The sequence below is a fragment of the Thunnus albacares genome, chromosome 6 (genome assembly GCF_914725855.1).
Source record: "Thunnus albacares chromosome 6, fThuAlb1.1, whole genome shotgun sequence".
Lineage (NCBI taxonomy): Eukaryota > Metazoa > Chordata > Actinopteri > Scombriformes > Scombridae > Thunnus > Thunnus albacares.
The window spans coordinates 13,034,157-13,061,823 of NC_058111.1; the positions used below are offsets into that span (position 1 = coordinate 13,034,157).

At 37.9% G+C, this 27,667-nt stretch overlaps 1 protein-coding gene across 14 annotated transcripts in view; it reads right to left on the reverse strand.

The window, feature by feature from the left end:
• ncam1b (neural cell adhesion molecule 1b) overlaps positions 1 to 27,667 on the reverse strand; it is a 73,265-nt gene that overhangs the window by 25,829 nt on the left and 19,769 nt on the right. For 8 of the 14 annotated variants that reach the window (XM_044353995.1, XM_044353990.1, XM_044353998.1 and 5 more), the window contains exons 2-8: positions 15,271 to 15,345; positions 14,250 to 14,459; positions 11,927 to 12,070; positions 9,168 to 9,305; positions 8,666 to 8,783; positions 7,250 to 7,410; positions 4,956 to 5,098 (exon numbers count right to left, since the gene is read on the reverse strand). In XM_044353995.1, coding sequence (XP_044209930.1) covers positions 4,956 to 5,098; positions 7,250 to 7,410; positions 8,666 to 8,783; positions 9,168 to 9,305; positions 11,927 to 12,070; positions 14,250 to 14,459; positions 15,271 to 15,345 — 989 coding nt within the window. Of the gene's footprint in view, positions 1 to 3,662; positions 3,687 to 4,955; positions 5,099 to 7,249; positions 7,411 to 8,665; positions 8,784 to 9,167; positions 9,306 to 11,926; positions 12,071 to 14,245; positions 14,460 to 15,270; positions 15,346 to 27,667 lie in introns of those variants that run through there. The other 6 variants (XM_044353991.1, XM_044354001.1, XM_044353989.1 and 3 more) reach the window with 2 other exon arrangements.

Consider the following 27,667-nt stretch of genomic DNA (forward strand, 5'->3'; position numbering starts at 1 on the left):
AATGTTTACTGATACACTGCTGCAGTGGTGTAACGGCTGCTTGATGTTTTACTATTTAGCAAAAGTGATCTAATGACTTATTTACCAAAATGTGAATGTATTCCTTTAACAGTCCACAGTCTCCTGTGCAGTCAGGGCTTCAGTTTATAAAATTGAGGGGGACATTATTATTTCTGGAGCAGTAGCCCATAACTTAAAAGAGAAATTGAGTTTTTGTGAAATTGAAACTAATTACTAGCTAACTATTAAACCCTGCTGGGATTTTTCATACTACTCCCAAAATCCTCTTCTTGTATGCAACCCAATTTCACATCTGAAAACAAACAGCAGGTTTACTGTATGTGAATAAAGTGTAATATGTGTTATTCTGTATTGTACAGTACATACGACGCTGTAACCACTCTTCTTTAGAGAGGAAATGAAAGAACTGATCGACTAGGGAGCCAAAGAACTGAAAACACGTTCAAATAAACAGCTAATTAATTCGATCTACTCATCACCACCACACATCTAAAATGGCACAGTATAGATCTGTACTGGTTTTCTGACCGATATAAAAAAATCTCAAATCACATCGATATATTAAAGGATGGGTTCACAGTTTTTCCAAGTCTGTCTTAAAACAACAGTCAGGTGCCCAAATGAGCACTGAAAGAGGTTTTCCTTGCTGCAATCATTTCTCCTGTTCATATTGGCCATTAAAAGACCCCCTTCAAAAGCACTTTCAATTGAAGTATTATCCATGGTGACATTGTTGAGATCGTTGACACTTATAAGTATTTTAAGTATTCACTGAGAGTATTGTGAAGCAAAGCCAACAGAGGATTCACTTGCTAAGGAAGTTAAATTCTTTTAATGTCTGTAAGGAAATTTGATGTATTTTCTATCAGTCCTTTATAGAAAATATCTTAATGTTTTCTTTTATTTGTTGGTTTGAGGGTCTCTCTGTCAAGGACAAGAACTACCTCTACAATATTGTGAAGGTCTGTTCTAAGATAATGGGTAAGAGACTTGCATTCTCTGTGGGAGAGACAGGTGGTCAAAAAAGCACGGGGAATAGTTTCCCAACCCGATCACATCCTGTCCTCTGACTTCACTTTAATGCCATCAGGCAGTCGTTTTACAGCGCCACCTGTGAAGACAAATCGTTTTTCAAAATCTCTCATTCCTTCTGTCATTAGGCTGTTAAACCTGGATAGCAGTATGTGGAATGAATAATATTTCCATACTCTTGGAGTTTTTATTTGTCTTAACCATTCATTTTGGGACCTGTTATTGTTGGGACTAGGATTTTACTTATTTATTATGCATCTATTTATTGTTCATTTATTTTCATGTCTGTGAGAACCTGTGTACTGACTGTCTCTGGCATAGATCTGTTTTTGTTTTTTTTTTTGTTGTTTTTTCCTCTTCTTATGCATGGTCTGGGTACACTGCCAAACTGAATTGCCCTTTCTGGATAAATAAAGTTGTCTGTCTGTCGGTCTGTCTATGTGATGGGTGCCAAAATACACAGTGTGTCCACATCGTCATTTTGTGCAAAAAATGTATTTAGAAAGGTGATCTGGAGCTTATATGAGCCTTCAGCAGTCTGAGTTAGTCATATCAAGGGGCTATCTGCCACATTTACAGTCTTTTTAGCATCACATTCCCTCTTTGTGTTTCCTCAGACAGTGATTCTCTGTTGAGCTAGAAGTATAGTAACAAAAAGAAGGACTTTGGCACTAAAAAGACTCTGACATTGAAAGATATCTACTTGAATTGACTAATTTGGACAGCTGAAGCTTCATATTAGCTTCAGATAAACTTTTAAACACATTTTTGCACAGAAGGAGGCCTGTGGATTTTGGCCCCATCACTTATATTGTAAGTACATTATGAAGGGATCTTCTAATGGTCAGTATGAACAGAAGGAATGATTACGGCAAGAAAAAACTATTTCAATGTTTGTTTGGGCTCCTGACTATTGTATTGAAAATTTGTGAACCCGTCCTTTAATGCGAAAATCCTGCGATGGAGCTACAGCTGCATTTATTTAACTTTACTGTGTCAACCCCAAATGAATGTTGTTTCATCTGTTACACCCATCCTAGATGAAATACAGCTGTTATGATGATTACAGATAGCATGATAGACAGACATCAGATGATCAAACAGAACAAGACAATTAAACAATTAGCAGCCATTTCATCATGCATCCATTATAGCCCCACCGTGAAAATCAGTTTCCTTGTTTAGAATCAGAACTATAAAGGAAAATATAAGCAATGCAGTCTCTTCTGCATATACTCTTACTAAACACTACAGTGATTCAGTAAGGCTGCTAATCATTTCTTTGAAGACAGCTGTGAAGAGATGACCATAGATCACAAAGCATACTGCGGACTAGAGTGCAAAACACACCGTCACCACGGCACAGCTGTGCGTCACATGACGCGTGTCATGTGACATGCCATGGTGCTGCACGTCAACAGTACGACAGTGCAGAAAATGGGTGGGTAATATATATTTTTATTAATAACAGAAAGCCTCTGTGTTTCATTCATTTCCTCAGAGTCAATTTTCACATCTATAATAAAGCTAGCCAGAGAATGTTTTTATGACGTATAATGGTGAGACTGTAGGTCGATGTAGAGCTATGAGTATTCCTCTACACCTCTGATGAGTCTCTCCTCCATCCATTATGACACCTCCAAGACCTCAAAAGAGGACGACGTGTCACTGACAAAAGAGGTACAGTAGCTTGGAGGTATATTCTGTGAAAAAAAAAAAAAAATGCTGCCTCTCACAGTGCATCCTCACTGGATAACAGGAGGTGTAAACTGTTACTGGGTGGTGCGCCCGTGTGTCAGTGCGACTCACCATGATGGGTGTGTGGGCTTACAAAGAAAAAAAAATAGGCATCTCACGACTTGCGTCATACTGTATAGTGGTAGCGTGTTTTGCACTCAAAGTGATGCTCCACTCAAAATCTATTTTGGATAATCACATACTGACCCCAATAGGCCAGGAGGCTGTAAAACAAGTCCATACTTGTGTTCTCCACACCGCACTGTGGCTGTAGTCTGCTTCAATTTGTGCATAATCCACATCTTCACTGGCCACTTCTATAATCAAGATTTTACAGTATAATATTATTTCACCAAAATAGAGCTGAGCAAAGTCTGCAGGGGTGAGTGTTTGACCCTCAAAAGACAGATTTAAAGAGGAGCATCACTTTAAGGAATCTTGCTTTTACCCTCGATTTGTGATAATGACTAAAATGTTAGACAATCTACAGTATTATGGAGATGACAGACTGAGCTGGGCTTTAAATCCAGGCAACCTCATGCTGTTATGGAAAGTTTGAAATGATCAGGTAACAGCGACACAGAAATGGCGTTTCCCTTTTTTATGTCATTAACCATATTTTCATCTGATCTCATGAGATAAGCTCTACATCACAAGATCAGTGAAGTTTTTTGGGCTACACCGGGAAAGCATGCAACAGTCAAATCAATTTCATGAACGCTAATGAGATCATTCCTTGGGGTTTTCAAGAAACGGCTGGGAAATTTTCAATAAAAAAGGGATTATTTGATTTTAGTGGGGCTTTTGTCAAATCTGGAGGCATATTTTGCAACACTACTCCAGCACATTTCTGTGCCACGCAGATTTCATACCTGATAGATCCTGTTTAGATGTGCCTGTAGGAAGAAAATGTAGTGCATGTAATACACTGGCTCCAGAGTTACTCCATAAACTACAATATATCTCCGAAGCGTTTACCCCCCTCATTACTTCTCAACTGTAGCAAGACACCAAGACCTTGAAGAACCAGGTCATGTGGGCAACAGATGTACCAGAATACCAATCAGGTATTCATTGTTTTTGATGGTTTGTGGATGGAATATTGTAGAAGACGTTACCAAGGAAACATACAGTAGTATCAAGGATGTAATGGTGGGTAAAACCCATGAAGTTAACCATTGCAGCACTAAAAAAAAAATTTAAAAGATGGCAGCAGTTTATCCACTGATAAAAAAAAATATAAATTATAACATTACTGTATAACTTAGAATATTTTCAATCACCAGCATGAGCAGAGTAATGGTAATGGTGATTGAAAATGCTAAATCAACACTTAATCATTCAAGTGCTTACTCTAGCAAACACAAGAAGCAGACGGAGTTTAATTATTGCCTCAAATTGCTTGCTTATTTTGGGAATGTTATAATTGGGTTTCTGATGTTGATTTTCTCGACATTTGGGAAAACTCAAGTCAGATCTGAGTGTACTCCACATTACTGCTTGAGTACTGTATTGCTGAGCTAATTACATGAGATCCACTGGGCCATCTCGAAGGAGCTGCTAATTTAGGGGAAATTATCGGCAGTACACCAGCCTTGCTGAGAGTGTTTCACAATGAAACTGAAAAAAGTCCCCAACCTGCACATGATCGATATACCTCTTAAATTTAGGTTAAAGGTATTCAATTCCTTTCTTTAAAACCTCGGTGTCCTGCAGGTTTTTGTTCCTCCCAGGTGGTTAATAGTCACTGTGTCCTGATTCCACATCAGGAACTAATGTTTTATCGAATATACTGTTAGGAAAATTACTGTTCAAGAAATGTACTTTTTTATTTTGTACGTTATGTATAATTGATGCAGTGATGTCAATCAAACCACAAGTTAAGGGAGCAATAACCAATTTCCAACAAAATTATTTTTTTTAGTTTTTTTCTACATTAATTATTTTAGTGTAATTTTTTTCAGCGTCTACTACTTTCTTCAAACGGAGTTAAAATTAGTGGTAATAATTAGTGTGTAGTAAGCAACAGGGGCACAGTTAATATAAGTCTACTTAATGCCAGGTGAGGAAAAATGTTGCAGGACATCAGCCCTCAAGAACCAAAGCTGAGTACCCACTTAGATATTTAGCTACCACTGTAATCCACACTTCTGCACATATTTTACCTGCTCTCCTTCGGTGAAGACACGCCCATCGTAGCTCCAGTTGATGGTGGGAGTTGGATCTCCTGAAGCCTCACAAGTCAGAGTTACCTGCTCCTCCATCTCTGAAGTGCTTTGGTTTACAATGTATGTGATCTTAGGCTTGACTGTAAAACACAAACACAAAATCATCACAACCGCACTAGCATAAAAAGACAGCAAGGTGGTTTAGCGGTACAAGTACAATAAGTAAAAGAGCAGCTCTAAGGATTTGGGATGAGTTCAAAGGAAGGAAGAGGATCAGTAGCTTGACAGGTGAGGGGGATTTTTATAGCAGCAAAACTGTATTTAAGCTTTCCCATTCCCGGCAGTGGCGGCAAACTTGTGTGGATCCAAACTTAATTCATGTAATAATTTATTTAGTCTATCTCAAAAGACCCGGTCTTCATATTTGTTTACATTTGAGCGACCTGTCAAGTTACAGTACACCTGAGCTACCCTGAAAGCACAGCAGGGTGCCAACGGTGTGACATGAGCAGAGCTAAGGAAATTGGAGTGCTTCTTTTGAAGCGTGCAGCTGTGCATGCACTCTCATCTTTTTATTCCACTCTATGAAAGATGAATGCATGGATTAAGCAATACCTACAAGCAATACAGATGTAAGCCTATTCAACATAATGAGTATTTTACAATATCCGGTACACAAAAGCAACTGCGAACGTATATTAAAATGCTGTTATCTCAACCAATAATTATTACATGAACAAAGGAACAGCTGTCTTTACATTTTGTTATTTCTAAATAAAATGTATTTGAAGCTGCAACAGTTTGTTCTTACAGCGAGGGATATCGAAAGCTTATCTGCAGGATTGGGACCAGAGCTAACTATCATTTCTGTATCAGCTATGTAAGCCCTTTGACACTTCTGATTCTTTGCAAAACACTGGAATCACGTTCTAGCATACAGCATAGTGAGTGAGTGAACCTTGAAACAGCACAAATAAATGAACAGTGGCCTGCAGTTTCAATAACAGTAACCACACTGTTGTTGTGTGTCAGCAAGTGAAGTAGGCAGAGCTGCTTTGAGCATTGGTGCAGGTGCACCATGGCTCTAAAAAGCGTCTGCATAACAAATGCACTTGAATTTCAGTATGTCGGTCATGGTGGAGATGAAGAGAAGAGATAAAACAAATTCTGCCCAAACCTTGCTGCCACTACAGCTCCATACTTCTCTATACAGAACATATTTTCTTTAGAGGTATTCAGCTGTCAAACTATTTGCTTTACTTATTACAGTGTACTCCTATTTAAAGAGGTCCTGACAAACGACTTTTTCAATCAGATTCTAACTATGAACGACTGGGTCCAACATGGACATAAAATGTTCTGGCAAAGAACAGTTTTGGTTTTTTTTCCACTCGAGAGATCTTTGTATTTTTGTCTGTGCTCCTCTTGTTGTTTTTATGGATGTGTCTCAGTTAGAAAAAGGTGATGTCACATACTCCCTTCATCAATCAAAATTTAGCAATATCTGAATCAAAATCTGACAACATTTATGAGGTTATTTAACTCCGTTGCCCGGCCACAGTCAATCAAATTTATGAAATCACACACACACACACACACACACACACACACACACACACACACACACGTGTTTGGATGAAGCAGATGAGTTTTTGAGCCTTAAATTGTTAAATAAATAATACCTGAGGATGTTTTTTTTTCTTGAACATTATCTTCCTTGCTTACTTAGTCATGGAATATTCAATATTATAGAAAAACACTTAAAAGTTGAGACTAAGATTTCGAGGCTTTAAGGCTGAGTGTGCACAGTATAAATATCCCATCAGTCAATACTGACAGGTGAGTACATGGAAATCTACAGAATAAGCTGCGCCAACAGTCTCAATGTAAATGTTAATGGCAAATGTCACCCAAAATTTCATTTTTGTTTAATTTTTTAGTTTATTTGACTTATTCCTTTAGGATCTGTCAACCTGGACTGACACTGTGATTGAAATTATAGTAGTCGTTACATGACAAAGTAAAAACAAAAATGAAAAGACTTCAGGGTTCAGCTTCGCTCATCCCACTTGGCCAGATCTCCAAATCCTTAAGATCCATCCTCACATGAAACAATCACATCCCACACTGAAACAACAACTCATCTTGTTTCCCTTAGAAAACAGACACATAACCATACAATTGTTCTTTCCCCACCTACATACTCTTATCCCTCATTCCCACACACTTGGAACATTTCATATTGTCACTTCAGTTCATATATATACAGTACAGAAAACATTCCCACTCACCAAATACTCTCAGACTGAGTTCCTGATCGCTTTCCCCGGCCTTGTTCTTGGCAATGCAGGTGTATTCTCCTTCATCCAGCTTGGTAACATCCATTATTGACATCTCTGAGCCATCTTCATTAAAGCTGTACTTCTCTCCTGCCTCAAGAACCATTTGGTTCCTGTGGGGAAAAAAAACATGACAGACCAACACAAATGTTGAACATTACATCCATTTGTAAATTGCTCCATGTTACACGCTGCTCTTTGAAAAGAACCTTATGACCGTTCGGTTTTTAAAAATATGCTGTGATTACTAAATGTTTGAATAATTGAATGAAGAAGTAAGTAAAGGTGCAAGCAGAACATTTCAGAGCTAAAAATCTTTTCAGAACATACGTGTAATATTCAGCGACAATGTTTTTCTATTGTAAGCTTTTTGACATTTGGTGTTGAATCCATTTTCACAGAAATGGCTCATGTATTTTAATTTTATCCTGGTAGAGTATGAATTGTTTGTCAAAATTGCCAGGCATGTAAAAAAGACAATTCTCTTCCCTTTGTTGCAATCACTTATTTCAATACAGCTTTGAATAAAGTACAGGTGCTGTCTTTCACATCTTAAATGTGCAAAGATGTGAACTGCACAAGTACAAAAAGGTGATTTCAAGGGCCACGAAATGCTAAAAACCAAGGCCAACAGTAGCTCCTGGGCTGTTTGCACTTTGTGTCCCCAAATTCAAATTGTCTTCAAAGGTAACTGCTGTCTTGGAAACGAGAACAGTTTAACAAAGCAGGAGCCTATCAATGGCTGTATTCAGATACACAGAACAATGCAGCTATTGATGACACTTTAGGCTTCAGGTTTCAGTGGTTTACACGCACCTTTGATACCCTGTGATTAAGTATCCTATTGCAATGAATAAACCAGTCAGCAGAATATTACTAATATCCTTGAGTGTTTGAGGCCTTCAGCTGCATGATGGCAAACTGTTCAAATTTCACTAATGCAATACTGCATCACTAATGCAATACAAACCTTCTACAAACCTCCAAACGTGCAGACTGTCACTGGAAAATTTCAGTCAAATACATACAAATACAAGTCCTTTATTTTTTTGTTGCTTATGTGCAGCAGCATCCACTTCATCATCATTATCATTATTATTATTATTATCATCATCATCATATGACTGGAAGTCAGGCATCTACACTTGATTTCTCAATAGACTTGTTCCAGACGTGTATAACGTTCGGCCCAACAGCAGTTTATGTGGGTAAGAAATGAGATCTTTCTCTCCTTGTTTGCAATGGGATTTACATATTAAATATCAACTGATGCGTTGTTTAAAATGCTTGGGCAATATGGTGGCATCTGACTTGTAGTGCTGCAAATGTTGAATGTATTTGTCTCTCCAGCTCCCAGCAGAGTTTTACCTTGTCCAGGTCACCATGGGTTCAGGATAGCCATCAACGGCACAAGTCAACATGGCAGCCTGCCCGACATCTGCTGTGGCATTCACCTCTGACTGCCATACCCTGATGGTAGGGAGCACTGAGACACACAGAGAAATAGATAAATAGTAAAATAAATACACAGGCAAACAAATAGGCAGATAGATGCTGTACAAGCATAGATAGTTAAATAGATAGACGGCAGGAGGGAAAACAGAAACAGAGGCAGTAACAAATTCAGAACACTTATTTTGGGCACACTCATTTGCTAGGCTCAGAAGTTGTAGGGAAACAGACTTCATTAGCATGGATCATCTTTGATACATGGTTGCTCTTGGCAACTGTTTCCACATTGATGCTGAGCCTGGTCGCCTCTAAGGATCTACAGCTTATTTAAGCTTCATGGGACACCTGCCACACATAAAAATACACACAAGAACAAAAAGGAGTAGGAAGTAGTGCAATGAGAGAAAGGGGTGCTAACCGTTCACAACGACCTTGATGACCCGCAGATCAATCTCGCCGCGAGCCATGAGGCGACCCTCGCAGGTGTACGCGCCCTCATCTGTCTTCTTTATGCCACGGATTTGAAGGTGATTGTCGCTCAGCACCTTAAACCGAACTGAGAGGAAGCAGAAGATAAAGCTATCATCAGGTGTCTTATATGTTACAAGTCACTCACTTTAAGTACTTGATGCGAAAGAGCTCAGTGCAGCATTCGACACAATCGTCCACAAAATTTTAATTGACAGACCTGAGAAATGGGTGCGTCTCTGACCTTGTATTAGCTTGGTTTCAGTCTTATTTAAGTATTAGACAGTTTTTTGTCAGCCTAGGTGCTTATGTATCAGAGACTCATGGTACTGAATATGGTATTTCTCAAGGAAGCATTCTCTGCCCAATTTTGTTTTCATTATATAAGCTGAAAAAATTATCAACCATCACCATGTCGATTACCATTTTATGCTGATGATACACAATTGTACATCTCTGTCTCGCCAAATGACCCCAATGCACTGCATGCTCTCGTTGCCTGTCTCATTGGCATTAATGTATGAATGGGTAAAACACCTTTTAAAACTAAATAAGGCGAAAACTGATATTCTTTTAATAGGACCCAAAGCAGCAAGAGAAAAACTGCACTCAATGCTTGGTGGTCTTAGCAAACAGATTAAAATACACATCATAAAATTTTACATTCCGATTTAAATTTTAATTCTCATTTTAAAAAGGTCATTAAAACATTTTCATCTTAGAAATACTGCCAAAGTCAGACCTTTTTCAACTCAGAAAGATGCTGAAATGCTCATTCACGCTTTTATGACTAGCTGTTTAGACTTTTGTAAATTACCTTGTTAGTGGATTACCTAAAAAGTCTATAAGAAAACTACAGCTAGTTCAGATTGCTGCGGCCAGAATCGTGACTAAAACAGGAAATGGATCACATTACTCCGCTGCTTAAGACACTGCACTGGCTACCTGTATCTTTTACAATTGATGTGAAAGTTATTTTACTTGTTCATAAAGCTTTAAATGACCTTGCTCCTCCCGACATCAGAGATTTTCTTTCATTTTATTTTCCAGCCAGGTCACTAAGGTCCTCTACCGCTTTTCTTTTAAATGTTCCTTATGTGTCCCATAAGTACAACCAAGTACTGGTGAGGGTGCCTTCTGTTTTTATGCCCCTAAATTGCCTCTGGATATTAAAATAGCAAGCTCTCTGTATTTTTAAAAGGAAATTAAAGACCTATCTTTATAATTTAGCTTTTAATTTACAGTACTGTTATAGCCTTATTTTTAAAATTTTTATCACTGGTTTGATATTATTTTTTATCCCTGGTGTTTATTTTATTTTATTGACTTTTATTAATTTATTTTTAACATTTTGTTTTGTTCTTTTTTGCCTGTGTTATTTTAATCTTGCTATATGAAGCACTTTGAGCTGCATACTTGTATGAAAGGTGCTATATGTATATATATATATTATATAAATAAAGTTGAGTTGAGTTGAGATGAGCTGCTGTTTTCCTATCAAGAGGATTACATGGTGATGTAATGGAACGCCATAAATATAGAGAAGAAAACTGGCGTCTGAATTAGCTGTCAACACAAACTCTGATTTCATCACTGACATCTTTGTATTATTACAATCTTCATGTTGAATTTATGTATTTTTCATTGCGCTCAACTTGTGTTGGGAATAAGCAATATTCTTCTCAGTCTGGGGTGTACTGTTGGATAAAAATGAAAAAAAAAACAACAGAAAATACAAGCTTTTTTTGGACACAGATTATGTTATTTCCACTCTGTCAAATTCATATCTGTGAACATGCCCAATCCTCCACCTGTGCTAGAAAGAGAGAAATATGGCCAAAGCCCACAAGCACTCCCTCAGTTTGAGATGAAATGTGAACTGAATAAATTTAATCGTGGTAATACTATTACAGCCCACACGAGCTTGTGTTATTATTTTTTTTGTTACAATACCATACACATTACGATATTGCTCAGTGTCAAGGGTGAATAACAGAGCACAAAATGTATTTTCAAATTCAAAATCAAATTAATTTTTCCTTTCAGAGCACAGAATAAACCCAGGAGAAGGATGGCAACGAAAGCAGGGCATTCAAGTTTCAAGTCACAAAACACTGGTAAATCTGCATATCAATTATAGCTTAGTCATTAGGTGCCTGTGGATGTATTTGGACTATGCAGTCTTGTACTAGGTAATCAATATCTATTACAGTTGCATAAAATTACTATCATTTCCAGTTTGGCTTTTAATTTGGTATTTTCATTTAAAATATGCCTTATGTTAATGTTGTTTTTGTTATTCTTGATCATGCATATTACCTTGTTACAAATCAAACTGTAAACTCAACTTTAACAGTAAACTCAACTCAAGACACTACATTGATTCACAAACTCAAGACTGCATTTTTTGCTTTCAAAAGATGAACAAGGAACACAAAGTATTGAGTCATGACAGAATTTTGACAATCTTTTGAATATGACAGATTTTTATATACATTTAATGCAAAACATTTTGCAAACCATTATGAAATTAAACAAAGGGTATTTAAAATCATTATTATTCATTAGTCATCACTCATCAGAGTTAGAGATGAAAAAACATTCAGGCCCAGTAAAAATGTTAAAATAAGTCAAAGAACAATCAGAAAGCTGCCTCATAAGTGAGTGAAATGAAAATATGATCGATATGCTGTCTCCAGAGAATCTTACCATCTTTTTCCATCTGTATTCTTGCTCCTTTGTATTTCCAGAGGACTGTGGGTGGAGGTGAACTGACAACGTCACAGACAATGTTCGCATTGTCTCCTTCAGTAAACTCTTGTGGTGAAGGTGCATTCGTGAAGGTGATTTTTTCTGGAATACAACAGGTGAAACACATTTTTTACTCAGTGGTATAAAACATCTCACCAAAAATGTCCTCTTTCTTAGTTTGATCATTGGATAGAAATGTATCTCATTCAGTAATATATTTGTATAAGTATATTTGTTTTAAATTGCCCCTCCAGATGCAACACAATATCTTCTAAATCGCTCTTGCATGATTTGTAAGAGCTTTCAGCAAAAATGGTCGAACTGGAAGAATGCTTTCCAATTTTACTCATCACTACACTTTCCATATAAAAATTCTCATTTTGAAGCATTTCTACAAGCCAATGTCAAATAAAACTAATTCTATGACCCAAACTATTCAGTTTCCTTGAACCACAGTGAGGAGGGTTTTCTTTACTTCAGACTTGTTTTCACAGGCAGTGCTTGACCCAGACTCATTATCAATTTAATAAAGTTCCTCTTACTCACTATTAATTCTTAAATATTCTTATTCTTAACCTTAGGTTACCTTAACTCAACTTTCCAGCTATAAGCCCATCTCAACAAGTTTTAACATATTATATGAAGACATCATTTTTAACCATATTTTCTCATTTTACCCAGCTTCATTTCATGGACTGCATGTTTCTTTCCCGAAACCAGGGGTAAAAGTTGTAAACAGAAAACCTCACACACAAAGAAAACAACAGCTATAAAAAAAAAAATTAAATTGGTCTAACACTGACTACGTTTACATGTACACGAATATTCCACTGTTATTTCAAATATGACAATATTCAGAATTTGATGTGGGTCATGTAAACAGCATATCTTGTTTGGATATTCAGAATTAGGCCTTATTCCAAATGTAGCATTTTCCAATTAAGATATGTGAGATATGCCGATATTAATGGTGTAACGGAATGTAGTTGATCCGTAATCCATACGAATCACCCCCCAAGGTTTCGGCACACATGTGAACCACAGATTAACTGCAAAATTTAATGTCCAATTGGAGACAAAGTAAACAAACTGCTGTAGCTACAAGTCATGGACAGACAGCATGTCGCTAACAGGGATTTTGAAGAACAACAACCAAACCAGCATTTGACTTGTCTGAAGTGACATCTGCAGGTATGTTCACATGCCGTTTAATGTGCTGCAGCTCTAGCTGCTAACTGACGTTAGCAGTGCATTTTTCCCTGGTGAATGTTTGTTTGGTGGCTCGTTCAACAAGCTAAGTTGCAGGACAAGATGTGTGTTCATGTTTGTAAGTTATCATCAAGTTTTGATGAGGTGGCCTCAGGCGGAGGGTATTGGTTATTGGTGATGGTGACGACTCGGTGTGATGCACCAAAAACACTCTGCAGTGTAGTAAACATCATGGGACAACCTAGGTACTAGATGTGCCAGTAATTAGAAATTTATGATATCAGTCATATCAATATCACTTAAAAATATCAGGCAGTCACTCATTAATGTTTTTCATCTCACTGGTTTACTTCACTGCCTGCAGAGATCTCGTGATTCCCATTCACACAGGAGCAGAGGGAAACCCTGAAAACCGTCTGTACGTAAACAAGAATATTAGTTGAATATTCATATTCATTAGCCAAGTAAACAGTTTAGTAGGAATATTGTCTTTTTTGCAATAAGGGCAAACAAGGGAATATTTTGTGCATGTAAACGTAGTCAATGACACTTGCTTGCTTAATGTGACTGTGTGAGTTTGTGAGTTTTCCTATTTCTAACATCCAAATCCAGCCAAATACACACTCCGAAGAGACTAAAAACTGCTAAATGAAACTGCGTTTTTTGGGGAGGGTTTTGCAACTGACACTGTAAATTGACTCTGTGATAATTTACATGGGTGGGCACTTGAAATAATGACCTAAAATAAGCATTGAAAGAACAGAAATGTTCTGTTTGGGAAATCAAAGGATTTCATCTCTGATGGACATTTGCTGATGCTCGGCATTCATGGAAAATAAAGGCCATTACTCACAAGAACTGCACAACAGACAGGATCATTAAGCAGCCCTCTAATGGTCTTCCAACCATTTATTGAACAGATGAAAAATCCATCCTCACTTGAAAAGAAAAAAAGTAATGTGTTGCCCTTGAGCAGTCAATAAAATACTATGAGTTCAATAAAAAGGATTTTTTTCTTCTCTGCTCATACCCCTCCATAATTTTCAGTGTATAAGGTGAGCAAAATACTTACGGAATATTTTCACTTTGACAGTTGACTCCCCTTGCTGGTCTCCAGAGGTAGCGACACACTTGTATGTCCCTTCATTTTCAGTCCCAGCTTTATACAGCGTGAGGGTGGAAGATGACTCATCATTACGGGTTACTGTTATGTCTGGTCTGTTAGGTTCAATCTTGTCCCCGCTTGGTCCAAACCAGTCTATGTGCTTTGCAACGCCTACAACTGAGAGCACAATAAAGAGCAAAAGAAAACAGTTATCTATACAGTATGTACTTATCAGTGAAGTCAACCAGTGCCCACAGACTCAATACTACAGGTTGTACATGCTCCTGCATGAACAGAAGCCTGGTGTTTGTGCCAGGGGTTCCCAACTTCTGGGTCGCAGACTGTTATCAGGCCTCTGAACATTTGCTGCTGTGCTGCAAGGAAACAATATGATTTGACAAAAAGCTGAATAATAATTATATATCTCTACAGATATCTTAGACTATTTTGGCAGTAATTACATTGAACGTGGTACAATCCCTGCTACATTTTTCCTTATCACTCCCTGTCACACCTCCAATGATAATTCACTGATTTCTAATTAAAGTAGGTCATCATTACGCAAGTCCGTCATAACCACCTTTCAGCATTCACCAAAACATGAAATCTGTGTGAAGCCACTATGTGAGGTTTGCTGAGGGTCTGTCTGTATTTTTAAATGAAGTAACAATGTAATACAGGTTTATATTAACTTTTGTTTTTATACTTGTCCACTCTCTTTTGTGCGTCTCTCTTAGTCTTTCTCTCTCTCTCTCTCTCTCTCTCTCTCTCTCACACACACAGAGATCACACTTGAACCAAGACTTAACAAAACAGGATTTGTGAGATATGTGAACTCACAAAAACAGGCTGGCACCTTCCAGTGTCCGTGCTGATGCTGGTGTGGCGATCAATTACAATCCATGTTTGCAAAAATGGCGGTGAAATCTTCAATTTGATGGATTTGATGATTAAAATGTAAAAAGTGTGGTATTCCATATGAACTTACCTTCACACATGAAGAATTTGGACTCTCCAAGACTAATTTCACCGTGGCTGGGTGTGATCTGCACTTCCAGTGAAACTAGAACAGAAAAACAAACAATACAAAATAAGAAACTTGGCAATGAAGCACTGCTGAAGAATGCTGAAATATATACCATTATTTAGACACTTTTGTTGAGAGGAGTTTTATTTGTATCCTCTGTCGTACAGGACTGAGTACTTAACTCTTAAGACAGATGATTATTTCTACACAATAACACTTAGGCCTAACTGATGGTCAAGTACCTCAAAAAGCATAAAATCAAGTCATACAGGTTTAGAAACTGAAATTAAACTGTTCAAACCCAACATTTGTAAGTTGACTGTAGTTTGATGTGATCAATTATCTAATTGTAGTTAACAGTTTGAGCAAGTAGCCTAATAAAAAAGACCTACAGCTCATGTTTGCGGGTGGGCAAGGTGTCAAAATTGCAGTGGCTATGACTTTGCCTGTAGGTGGCGACCAAACATGTTAGCATATAAATATTTATTTTCACTGTCTCTGAAAAGGCAGCACAGGAACTCTGTGGGAAGCTCTGCACATTCACATCATGAAATTGTCTATGCCAGTTTTGGCTTAAGCAGCTCAATTATCACAAAGATGGACTCACTGTCCTCTTTTGCCTGCTGTCTTTCAATCCTTTCAAGAGAAATAACATCAAACCAGCACTGCAATTATTCAGTTAACATCCAGCAGTTGGTAAGACCCGATGCTGTGCTGCCAATGTACCTTGAGAGAAATTAAATTTAAGATGCTTCAAAAATTTTCAGACATCATGCTGTCTGTCTAGCGAGATAAATACAGTGTGTATGTCAGTGGAAGCCTGCACTTCATCAAAGACTGGATGAAAAAGACAAATTTCTGTTATTCGACACAGACAGACGTATGGCCTGAAACACTTCTGTGCTTAATTAGAACAAAGCTTCACTTGTTTCCTGTAGAATCTCTCAAGGGGGCAGTCAAGTGTTCCTGTGGTTGACTAAGAAGTATGACTAAATGGGCCCAAAATCCAGCTCTATATTATGCATGAGCAAGAATGTGTGAATGTGTATGTACAACCATCTTTGGCAAAGGGTCAGGGCAAGAGCGGGGACATAATGTTGTTAAGTGACACAGGGAAAGATGATGATGATGATGTCTAGTGAAGATGGGTTGGATTGAATAAGCAAAATGATTTTTGTAACGCCAACACATGACGTGAACAAGTAATGACTGATTTATTTTGATCACAGTTTGATCACAGATCACAGTAAATTCTGTTAACCAAAAAGTGACACTACCTCAAATGTGACAATTGCTGGGCTGTAATACTATAAATGTAGGCCTATGTTCCATGGTGACCACTGCTAGGTATAACTAGCAAGAAAAAGCTAGGAATGAGAATGTGGATTGAAAATAATTCAACCTCAGGCTGCATAACAGAGCTGACATTACTCTGTTATACATGTTAGAGAGGGGGAAAACTCAATCTTCCACCTATGCAAGTAATACTGCACATGTTTCATTTATTTACTCTGATAAAATTGCTGATAAAATTGGTGGAACAAATAAAACTACTATGTGTGTGGCCAAAAAAGTAAAAGGAAAATCCACTGACATTACAGTAAAACCCACAAGACAGTAGTTACTGATATTGGAAAGGCTAAACCACAGGCTAAAACCATCTTTAGCACATTTCAGTAACTCTCTACTTCTCTTTTAGTAATGTCAGTATTAATCAATGAGGGAACAGGGACAAGATGCCTCTCCTTGTGGCTACCACTCAAAGTGGTAAGTGGCTTTAAATTGCTGACTAAAAAGTTAATTTGTTGGTTCCTTGTACTGATTTTAAATCTGATCCTCATATCAGAATAATAATGTCCCTAGTCAATAAAGAACAGTGGAACCGTTGTATTAACATTTAAATACACCAAATAATGTTTTGTGCAGCTTCCATAAATTAAGTCGGCATTTAGAGAATTACATGAATCCCATCACAGTTGCAGTGTACCGTAGAAACTAAAAGTAGGGTCTGAAAATCAGTCCAGATTTTCCTCAAACGAGTCAACACTAAGCACACTGCACTATCTTTAATTGGATGCGTGACAATAATTCAGTTGTTTGAAAGTTTTATTCTTAAATGAGCCAAATTTTGTTTTATTTTTGACAGCAGGTTTTGATGCTCAAAATGAAAGAACATGAAACTCAGGCATCAAAAACAGGCATTTTGTTTTCATATGAACTACCAGCCAACACAATGTTATGCTAATTTTATGGATAAAGATTTTGTTTTAATTGGATTGAGGAAATAAGTATGGTTTGTATTCATTTAGTCAAACAAACAGGCAACTCATTTGCAGAGGAGGCATGATGATGATGATTATTCATGTTTTTTTGTATAGCCCATTATCACATTCAGTGTCTGAAAGGCTTTTACAGTAGCAATAGTTCCTAAACCAGCCAAAGCTATGTTAGCAGACAAGAAAAACTCCCTTAAAAAAATGTTAATCACATCAAATAAATGTCTGAAATCATAACTGAAAGTGGTAACGTTTACTACAAAGACAAAACACAACCATGAGATTACAATTAAACAATGGGAATACAATAGGTTCAACACCCATGTACTGTAAGTCCAATGAAATTAGCCCTATGAAATGAGTCCAACGACTAGTCCAGTATCATATTCTTCATATTGTTCCAGTTTAAAAGAGGCCAGGTAGGTGGGGTAGCAGTAAAGGACAAGGGAGAGGGGTGGGGTGGTTGATAACTTTACATATTGACTGAAATACTGTAGCTGGCTTCTGTGTGCATTTACTTGGTCCGGGTGTGTGAAAGCAAAAACAAATTTTCTTCAGACACTTATTCCCTTTGACATTTTTGCTGGGAGGAGCCCCAGATGGTACATTAAAAATGAAGCCTGGTTAGTTCAGGATTTACTGTAGCCTCTGTGATATGACCAAAAAAAAAAAAAAAAAGCTGAGGCCACAGAATTGTGCCAAAATATTCTAAATGCTTAGTGCAGCATTTTGTTTGAGGAGCAAATTAAATGTAAATTTTAGTTATTCATGATTATAGACTTAGTTGCCTGTTTATTAGGTAAATATTGCTAAAACCAGTGCAGTCTGACATCACAGCCTTGCAATACATCCTACCTTCATGAAGGTTGTTTGGTTTTTGTTTCCAACCCTGAAATATCAGTGCAGGTTGACTAAATATAAAACCTCTCAGTATAACACAACACAATCAACAGCAGTTATGAATAGAATCAACAACATTATGACCTTCCCGAAGGTAGGATTTATTGCAGGGCTCTTGTATTAGGCTGAATTATGGTCTATATTCATTTCATAATTGGCTGTATAATGGAGGAAAGGGTAAATTGATAAAGTGCTAACATGAGAAAAAACTCTTCTACCATGGTAGGTACTGACATTTTAGTGTTAAGACATCACAAACTTTCATCTATCCAGATCAATCGTGTGCATTGCATTAATGTCATGAAGTCAGAAAACAGAGAGCCAGATTGTAAAATCTGTCAGTGCACTTCACAACGCTGCTTTTCCTATATGAAAACCAATAGTACAAAACTGTTTTCATATCATCCAAGCAAGCTGACATTCAGAAGGATAAGGGATCCACAGGGAATTTCCATCACATGATCCCCCATCCCCTTCTCTTTCTCTCACTAAATTCTTTTTCTCCTTATTCTGTAGATTACAAAAACAACACACCTGCCTGGTCTGAGAGCTTTCCAAATTTAATTATCCTGCAGCCCAAACACTAATTGGTTCTCTGAGATCGAAGCCGTGGCTTCTTGTCGCAGATAGTTATGAACAAGACAGCGTAATTGCTCTCCCACCAACAGCTCACTTCTCATATATTAAAGAGGCTAACAAGCTACTGTAGCTCAAGTCTAGTTTAAGGGCAGAAACTCTTGCAAAGCAGGGGGTGGCCAAATTACAAGAAGCAACTGCGTGTCCTAGAAATTTAATCTGAATGTGAATCCCTAGTGACCAATCCATTTTAAACCCAAGTAGGCCTGAGACTGCATGGAGATCTCTACATCACAGAACAGTTGAAGGAGCATGCAGAGAACAAAAGGATGGTATATTAAATGAGTATACTCCCCCTATTTAGAATTGCACTAACACTGCTGCAGTCACAATGGACAGTTTTGTCCAGGACCAGAGATATTGTTGTTTTTGTTCCATACATTCTTCCTTCAAAACCTGAAGCCTACATTACCCACAATGCAACTCGAGCACCAACATTTGGGTTGGAGACTTGAGTGTGTTATGCTAGTAGTGGCTAATCTGACAAACAGAGATGTGTGATGTTTAAATGTGAAGATTTCCTGCAGTGTTTCCCCTAGAATTGTATAGCCCTGGCGGGGGCCACAAGGCCTGGAAGAACCTCCGCCACACCAAAAAAAAAAAATTTTTCAATGGCAAAAATAACGCCAAATATCCATTCATTCGGAAATCAATAACATTAGGGAGCCTCTGTGCAGCGCTGTTCTGAAACATGAGTCAACGTCTGTGTCGTTGCCTGGGAAACTCTTGGTAGCATAATGAGTGTGTGGTCGAGAGAGAGAGAGAGAGCGTGAAATTGGACATGATCACCGGGCTGATGGTTTTTTTAAGTGTCTGATTATGTTAGTTGTTCCAAATGTTTTTAAGGTTGTTCCTCCACGGCTTATTTTGGACTATTACAAATGGTAATAGTCCAAAATTATTTAGTATTACAAATTACAAGCTTTCTCTCTTCTTCACTCACACCGAAGAACTTCCATACTAACGACATGTGTGTGTGTGGCTATGCTGGCTGTGCTTGTGACATGCATGTTGTGTGTATGGCTACACTGTCTCTATTGTAACTCCCGCCGTGTGCGCGACGTGAACCATAGTGAGGCTATGTGCGGAAAATTTGACTGGCAAAAAATCAGATTTCTGAGACTGATCGGAGCCGGTCACCAGTCGGTGGCCGATTGATCGGTGCATCTCTAGTCAAAAGTGATAATAAATTAAATATGCTTGAGTTTTGAAATGTGGATCTGACAAAACAAGACACGTGAAGACGTCACCTTGGGCACTGGGAAACTGTGAAGAACATTTTTCATTATGTTCTGACAAGAAAATAATCTGCAGATTAACTGAAAATCAAAATTATGATAAGTGGCAGTTTTAGCATATATTAGTAAATTCCAAAAGTGCTTTGCACAAGAAACTGTATCTGTGTGGCTGGACTGGACTGGATCCTGTATACTCTACAACAGTAGACAAATACTACGTACTGTATATCTAAATATCTGTGTAAAAATACATAATACTGTAAGCTTGGCAGCTACCATTTATGGTTTTCGTTTTGCTTAGCTTGTTGTTGGGTGTTTTTGTTGTATTTTGTTGTGTTTTAATCTCTCTCTGCATCCAAGGTGTATGTGGCATAAGGGGTAGGTGGGTCCAGGCTGCCTTTGTTTGTTGTCTTTCAGTTTCAGTCATTTCAGTAATGTAAAAACCCTGGACAGAGATGTTGACACATCTTGTCTGAGTTTTTGATGCACGCAGAGTCTACGTTCTTTGTATCACTGCATTCACTTCCTTTTTTGTTATGTGCCTTGTACCAACACCAAACCACATAGGAAAAAGCAAAGAAAAAAAAAGCTGGTCACAAAAAAAGGAACTACGTAATTGTTTTCAAATTCCAAAACCACTTTATTGCTGTATAAAAACTGAATATTTAATGCTACATTCTCAAGTTTGTTCTTTTTTGGCATTTTGAAAACTTCATTCAACAGTCATTAAACTGCTCCGTTATTTTTGTGACAGGAACTCAAAAAACTACTATAAGCACATCATACGCCTGAAGGTGGAACAATGTTCCATCAAAGACCATTCAAACTATGACTGTTGCAGTAAGTATAAAAACTAGAACAAGGACTTAAATTAGGAGGAAGGAAGATGGCCCCGAGAGCATCAGAAGGTATTATGTACCACTAATTGGCAAACCTGACCATAGGCTTATAAAACTTGCATACAAACAGGGGTAACATGCCAAAACCTGTGGTAAGTTTCCCTGTTGTTAAGGCCCTCGAAACTAAACTGGTTGAGAGACCTACAGAGAAATAAACAATTCAAGTAGATAAGAGTGACCTAGTTCTGAGAAAACATGCAATCTCCCCGCAGTTAAACTTGACATTCCATATTAAAATGCCTCTCCAGACTTGGGCTCTTCCTCTTAAGATTTAAAGCCACTGAGCCAAAATGAAAAAATACAGTCCGTTCCCCATCAAAATAAACTAACACAACAAGGAGAATCAAACACCCACAATACTATAAATTAAACCAGGAATGTGAAGTTAACATGCAAAGGCGTCTTAAAAGAACTTCAGTGACAGGGAGAAAAAAAAACAAATGGAGACTGCAGACTGACCACAAACATCTGAAGACAAGTTATGGCTCTGAGTAGCTTTAGATTCCATTTCACACCAATTATTTTACTCTTAAGACTCAAGAGGAATAAGTCAAGAAACAAAAGACATACTGACTAAAACCAAGGAGGGTAATTAGATTTTATAATCTCTGCCTTTGAGGCATTGCCAACTATGGATGCAGAATATGTTTGGAACCTCTCGATCTACTGCCAACAAATGGATGAAGAATGCCGGTCTGTCCCATAATCTAAGCAGCAATTTAAGTCTTATTTACAGTCACACCATGTGTTCAGGCTGAAAAAGACTTGACAGATGACATATGAGCAGAGAATCATGGTCTGCCTAAATGTTACCACAATACCAAGAGAAATACCAAGAAAAGACCAGCAATAACTCTAGTTGTTGGTCTATTTTTCCAAACAGAAAAGCACAAGGCACAGTTGAATGCAATAAGGGAGCTGTGGCTCTGACTCTAGCAGTTCATTTGTGATGTAACATTTACTAGAGCTATGGGCAATGTCATATTTGGATGCAGGTTGAAAATTACTATAGCTGACAGCTTGCAGTGTCAATAATTCATGCATCTGTAGGTCATCAACAAAATCTTAGTGTTTGCAGTCTTAGAGCAATCTCATTAATGTTACAGCAGCACAGAGTGAAAACACTACATTATTATTCATAGCATATTATCAGTTACAATGCTTATTTTCTGCTACTTCTTATGTTGCAAAATGCATAATATTTTGTACCATTTATTTTAATGGGACTGTTGTTGAAGACCAGAAATGACCGCCATTGTTCCTAATTCACGCTATAGTGTTGTGTTGTGCGTCTTGTGTTTCTATTTAAGGGGCATGTTCATGATTTCTTCAGCACAGCCATGAGGCATTGTACTACTTAATACCAGTACATGCACATGTGCTTGCACGTGTCAGTCTGTGAAGTGACTGTGGTGGAAGTGGGTTATTTCATGAATGAAAATGATGTACATTGACGTCCTTGGGCGACAGTAATCAGTAGTTGCAGTCGGAGGTACTTAAACAGCCCTATGTAGCCCTAAACCTATCCTTTCTAGCTTGGGTTGTATCTTAAATTTAAGTTCCCCGCAGGAATATACTGACGTTTATACAGTTATGTTGAAAGTATAAGATAAGATATGAAGCGCAAGGACACCATATAGATAAGAATTTATGCAGAGCCTGGCCTCTTTCCTCTAGCCTCTGTAGTTATCTTAGAACAACACCTCGGGTGCTCTGCTGTTGGATGTTGTAGTAAGCCTCGACCCAAGCCGTGACTCGCTTCACTTGCTGTGTGGGATTATGCTCATTATCTATTCTGCCAGTGTAAAACAGACACACACACACACACATACACACACACACACTTAAACTATAAACCTGCCAAATTGACAGTCACAGTTATGAACCTAAGCTTAACTATCTGTAATCTAAAATAAACAGAAGAATCTGATCTGTCCTTCATGATAGGTACGCTAGCCAGTAGGCCTGGAAATCACTGGGTAACTCGTGATACATTACTAACACAATATATCTGCCAAAGGTAACAATATTATTTCAAAAAGTGGGGGGTTCTGTGATATGTAATACATCATTCGCAACAAAGTCAACTACCTGTGTCACCAAAGGCAAAGCAAAAATATATTTTTTTACACAGCAGGACTCAAACACTGTTTTACAGATAGCTGAGATGAAAAAGTGTGTGCCAATGACTGAATGAATGAATGAATGAATGAATGAAGAATGAGCCTTTAAACACACACACACACACACAGCAACATGAACACATGTGCCATTATTTCAATATGAAACAGTCTTTAATTTGCAGTGGCTCAACTGCCAAAAAGCAACATTTCAGAGTTTAATGTCTGCAGGAAAGGGAGGAGGAAGTTAGTCCTTCTGTAATACTAGTTCTAGTGTATTTAAAAGTTACTGAAAAGCCACCGTATCACAATATATATATATTAGGATATACAGTATCAGGATGTTGTTTATTTGTCGCACACCCACCAGCCAATGCACAGTGTTGATGCATTATCACACATAAAATTCTGAAATAAGCAAACATGTTTTTATATGTATATGTATATATATACATATATATATATATACACACACACACATATATATATATGTGTGTGTGTGTGTGTGTGTGTGTCAGTAAAATAGTTAGATAGATATTCTGAAATTCAAAAAAAAAAAAGAATGTTACAATGTAACCTACTACTTTGTTCTTAAATACAAGGGTCTAGCATATTCTGCAGCAGACAAAGCCATGTAGCCTATCTTCAGGTGTTTTATTCTCCATAAACACTATGTTCATTACTAGAAATTAACAACAAACCTTTAAATTCAGAACAAACACAGCACTGGAATTGCAATCTTAAAGTGACAATGCATAACCAAAGTGATTGTATTCAAGACTTGCTAGTTTTAAGGAACAAGTGAGTATTTGCTTGCTGCTCATGCCTCTCAACCACAGTTATACTCTCTTCTACCGGTTGCTATGGAAACGTGTTTCCCGGCTCCCCTTTCCCATATTTTGAAATCACTGCCCTTTCTTTCTCTCCCTCCACCACCCACCCCTCTCTCTCTCTTATATAGCTGTCTGATTGGACGCAGCAGTGCAACCTAGCAAGGAGTGACTATTTACATTAAAGACACTGTCAAAACACTGCACACATTTAATCTCATCACCATGACTGTACATTTAGTGGCTGAGCCCTTGATGGTACAGTGTGATGTTTCAACATCTGCACCAGCTGTACACATACTGTAAATAAATGTTCCTTACTATGAATTCAACCCTGTGTGCAATATTACTCTGTGAAACCCCATGATGTTTAAAGAGCAAATTTTAACAATTCATTTGAGGCTCAGCTGGTGCTTCCCTTATTATAGCCCCAAGCTGAGGCATCAATATCTGCCAGGCTTTAGACACTTGGGGCATTTCATTTGTGCATTACTTTTTTACCATGATAAAACTGCATTACAGATGGCGAGCAGATCACACTTAATCTCTGTATATTAGGTTTAAAAGAAATGGTTATGTGCCACCCAAGAGGAACTACTAGTAGACAGAAACTTTCTGGTTTCAAATCGTATTTATTTCAAGGCTTTCTGTAAAAATTACCCTGGTAAAACCTAAATCTTAATCCCAAATCTGTTTTCCATGACATCTACAACACTCAATAAGGCTTAAAATTGAATTCATATTTACTTTAATCATTTGTAAATAATAAAAAGGATTTATTACATCTGAAAATTAAAATATTCTGCAATCACAGTCTGAAGATGAAAGGATTTGTTTTGTGGCCGCAGAATGCTCCATGTTAGAAAATGAGGGTGTAAAATATCACTTGAAATACTGACGTAATGGTCATATTTATGGGTTATATAATAGGGCAGCACACATTAGAATAAGAGGCCGAGGCAGCAGAAGCTGAGCTGCCACAGTAGAGATGATTCAGACTCCAATCTGTTGTTTAAGAGTGGCTGTTTGAAAGGTGTTTGGCTGTGATATTGAAGCATCATAAAATATGTCATATTTTATGCCATAATACTTTCATCATATTGTCATAAGCCAAAAAGATCATTTTATTCCAATGTACTTAAAAAAATCTAAAATAAAATGTTTCCAATTCATGAATATAAAAAAAACATCCTTGAAAACACTATTTTTTGTTATCAAATATATAAATATTACATGTATAAAAATGTATTAATTCAACTGTAACCAATAAAAATACTTCTCTGAAAGCATTTTTAAAGACTTGAAAGTTGAAATCTGTGAACTCCTGCACGTTGATCGCTGCAGCATTAAGAAGCCTACGGCTGGAAAATTGCTTTTTTTTAATAAGCCACTGACAAAACTTGTTTTTGATACCTTTACACACACACACACACACACACACACACACACACACCCACACACACACACACACACACAGTGTACCATGCACTACTTCCACTGCATTGTCTTTTGTTCAGAACAGATCCCACCTTCATAAATGTGACATTTGTACCATTTATGAATTAAAAAACATAATACCAGATATCAGATACCATAGATACCAGTTATCAGCATTTTAAGAATACACTCTGGTGTTTTTTTGGCTGATTTTGTTTTTCCCCCTCAGAATATTGGACATCTGATATGGGGAGATTCTTCTCATCCGGAGAATTTAATTATGGTGGATAGCTCCAAAATGCATAACTTGAGTCTGTTGCAAAACGCTGCATTCACAAGCTAAATTCAGATTCAGAGAGTTATTTTTCCAGCCTATGCAGTTGCACATGAATGCACCATTCTGCCAGACTTTCCAAACACTTCGGACTTTCACAGACCACTGAAAATATCAAACAGTTAATGCAAAACACAAAAAACGTTTGGCTGTAGGCAAAGTTGCTTGGGTGGGCATCTCAATACATTTTATATACAGGAAACACTAACACATCCAAACTTCTACAGGTGCTGAATCAAAAAAAAAAAAACCTGAACTTTCATATATGGGAAACACCACCATGGAGCGATAATATCATTTAAGTAACATGACTCAAACTGAAGCAAAGATATGAGTAAAATGAACTCTCTCTATTGGCTATATGCCTTTCTGAGCTACAATTGTCTCCCCTTCTTTGTCGAAGATGAGCTGTGACTCAATGAGCAACGGTGCACTCTACTTCAGCAGCCAACAGAATTCACCCTCATTCAGGCAATTTAGTGTGAGTGCCCTTCAGCATCTGCCTCAGCTGTGCACCACACAACAAAAGCCCAGGGAGGCAGAGAGCTGAGCGTCTGTGGCCCATCATGCCATGCTGTGTACTCCTGTAATGAGTCAGTATTTAGAAGGCTGAAAACAAGGCCAGAGGAAAATGGAGACATAATGCAGGCAGGGACACTTAAAATACAGGGGGAAAAGCTTGGGGAAAATCATAGGAAGTGATTAATTGTGGCTTATTAAATAATTCTGACAATTCCATGAACACAAACCAAACTTATCGTAATCCAGGGTAAACATGTTTTGTCACCTGAGACACAGATATCTGATGCTGTGAAATAATAATTAACGCCAAAATCCCAGTTTGATTTCCATGCAGCTTAGGGCTCCAGTAGAGCTGTACAACCTGTGCTGAGGACTGAGAGAGTGCAGTCTGTCACCATGTCTAAAAAAGACATGCATAATCAGTGGAATGGAAAGATTCTTGGAGGCTGAATTCTGGGGTCTGTGCGAAGACTTTTTATTTCCAGCTTGAATCCTGTGTGGCAACTACATACAAGAATAGGGGGTCTGTGTGGCATGAACAATGACTGAAATGTTAACATCTCTGCGAACACAATGAATCACCACAGACTGTCACAAAAACACAGTCATTCTTCCAGATTAATCATTACTGTGGTTCTCCAGTGACTTCCCTGTTAGCGCTAGTCACGACACATTCCCACAAAAAAGCAAAGCCCACAAAGCAACTGCCCTGCAGCTACTAGCAAGAAAGCCTTTAAGGTTTTACAGAATATAATACACTAATGCTGTGCAAACTGAGCAGAATTTCATGCATCTCTAATAATTACTGTACCAACAAAGAAGCAAAAGGAGGGATAGGGAGGGCAGGAGGGCAAGAGGGAGGGAGCCACAATGACCACTCAGCCACAAGCTGCCTGGGACTACACAGAGCTCCGAAGCCTGGCACATGCACACAGCACTCTCTGTGTGTCCATTCAGAAGGCAGACAAGCTGGGACGAGCCGGATAAGCCTGCCTGTGACTCCACCAGGAAGAGGATCAATAGGAGGGAATGCACCATTTCAGATACAGCCAGACAGAGCCAGGGGCAGGGCAGAGAGGCAGAGCAGCACTTGAGTACTCATTATGTTGTGTAAGATGACACAGTGTGTGCAGCCACTTCTGGAGTAATCTATGAATGGAGGAAGA